The 1,294-nt window shown below is 46.7% G+C and overlaps 1 protein-coding gene across 1 annotated transcript; it reads right to left on the bottom strand.

Moving 5' to 3' along the window:
- Nucleotides 1–288: 288 nt before the first annotated feature.
- On the bottom strand, nt 289–576 carry SARC_16454 (hypothetical protein; the record flags this gene model as incomplete). The annotated part of the gene is made up of 1 exon (XM_014289441.1): nt 289–576. A coding segment is annotated over one exon (288 nt), but the record flags the coding sequence as incomplete, so codon positions are not given.
- Between the last annotated feature and the right edge of the window lie 718 nt (nt 577–1,294).

Genomic DNA, 1,294 nt, shown 5'->3' with positions numbered 1-1,294 from the left:
GTGGAGGATTGCAGAGCATGCTTGCACTCACCTACGCCCTGGGCTAAGGTTCGTCTGTACAGATCTTGTAGTTCGGCGTAGAGGCTCTTCGCGTCTCCATCGCCATCCCCAGCAACGACCGCAATCAAATATTCTTCAAGATATTCTGTGTTAATATGTGTGTACATGTGAGTTTGTAGAGCGTACGGAGCATAAGTAAGACCGAAAGTACAGCGAAACAAACAACCGTTCGCAACATCATTCCGTCTATTCCCTTCGCTCAAGTCTTGTCTTTGAGCCAGAAACACGTCAATTAAACCACATCTCAGTTACACTGTCAAACCCACCGCAGTACTGCAGGCTGCTATTCAGACGTACATCCACCTCGCTTTCCAGTGCACCTCCATCGGTGGGCCCGAGGTTGTCCATAAACGCTCGCCACATGGCCACCACATCCTCATGACCACGTCGCAGTGTGCTGAGTTTAACCAGGGTCACATACCACTTTGAGGTGTCGCTTTGTTGTTGCTGGTCGAGTGCAATCTTGGTGTGTGACTGAATGAGGAGGTCTTTCTGCACTGGCGGCAGATGCTCAAGCTGATATGGGCAGGGAACGCGCGTGAGACATGGATGACGTAACTTCAATTTACGGAAACGAGCGGTTGAAGCGAATAAAGTGTTGCATTGGTAAGGGAGACGCTTGAGACGGAGTACCCATAGTGATGCGGCGAAGTATACATGGTTATGCTGTTCTCCGTTTTTTCAATAGGTAACACGATCCAAATAATGCACGCAAGACGGAGACTAAAGAGCCGGAATGGATGGATACACATTACGTCAACCAGAAAGTGCAATACGAACATTGAATCCAGCAACGGAGTAAAAAGAACACGCAATATGCAGGCCCTGCCGGACTCTCACGTCCATGTCAAACCTGAAACAGCAATTTATCTTACAAGTATGAACAAGCATATCAAGGCATCATCTAAATTAGACAACTAACTACTTACGAAGTCTCTGTCAGGTAGTTGTTTGCCATCCAGCAGTCGCACAACACCTTTATACGCATCCAGCTTGACGGGATCAATGGTGATCGCTTTCTTAAAGTACTGAACGGCCTCTGACACGTGAAGGAGACCCTCCGCTGCCGCACCTCCGAACAGACAAGCCGCATAGCTCTCCGGATTTGCTTGTAGTACTCTCTGCAAACATCAGCACAAGCAAATTTGTCATAGTAAACCCAGACAGAAAAACAAATCATAATTATGGAGTGAAAGTAGGCACCGTATATATATATATATATATATATAAATTA

This window comes from Sphaeroforma arctica (assembly GCF_001186125.1).
Source record: "Sphaeroforma arctica JP610 unplaced genomic scaffold supercont1.8111, whole genome shotgun sequence".
Lineage (NCBI taxonomy): Eukaryota > Ichthyosporea > Ichthyophonida > Sphaeroforma > Sphaeroforma arctica.
The sequence above is the reverse complement of the archived record's forward strand: the minus strand, read 5'-3'. Positions and strand labels throughout refer to the sequence as shown.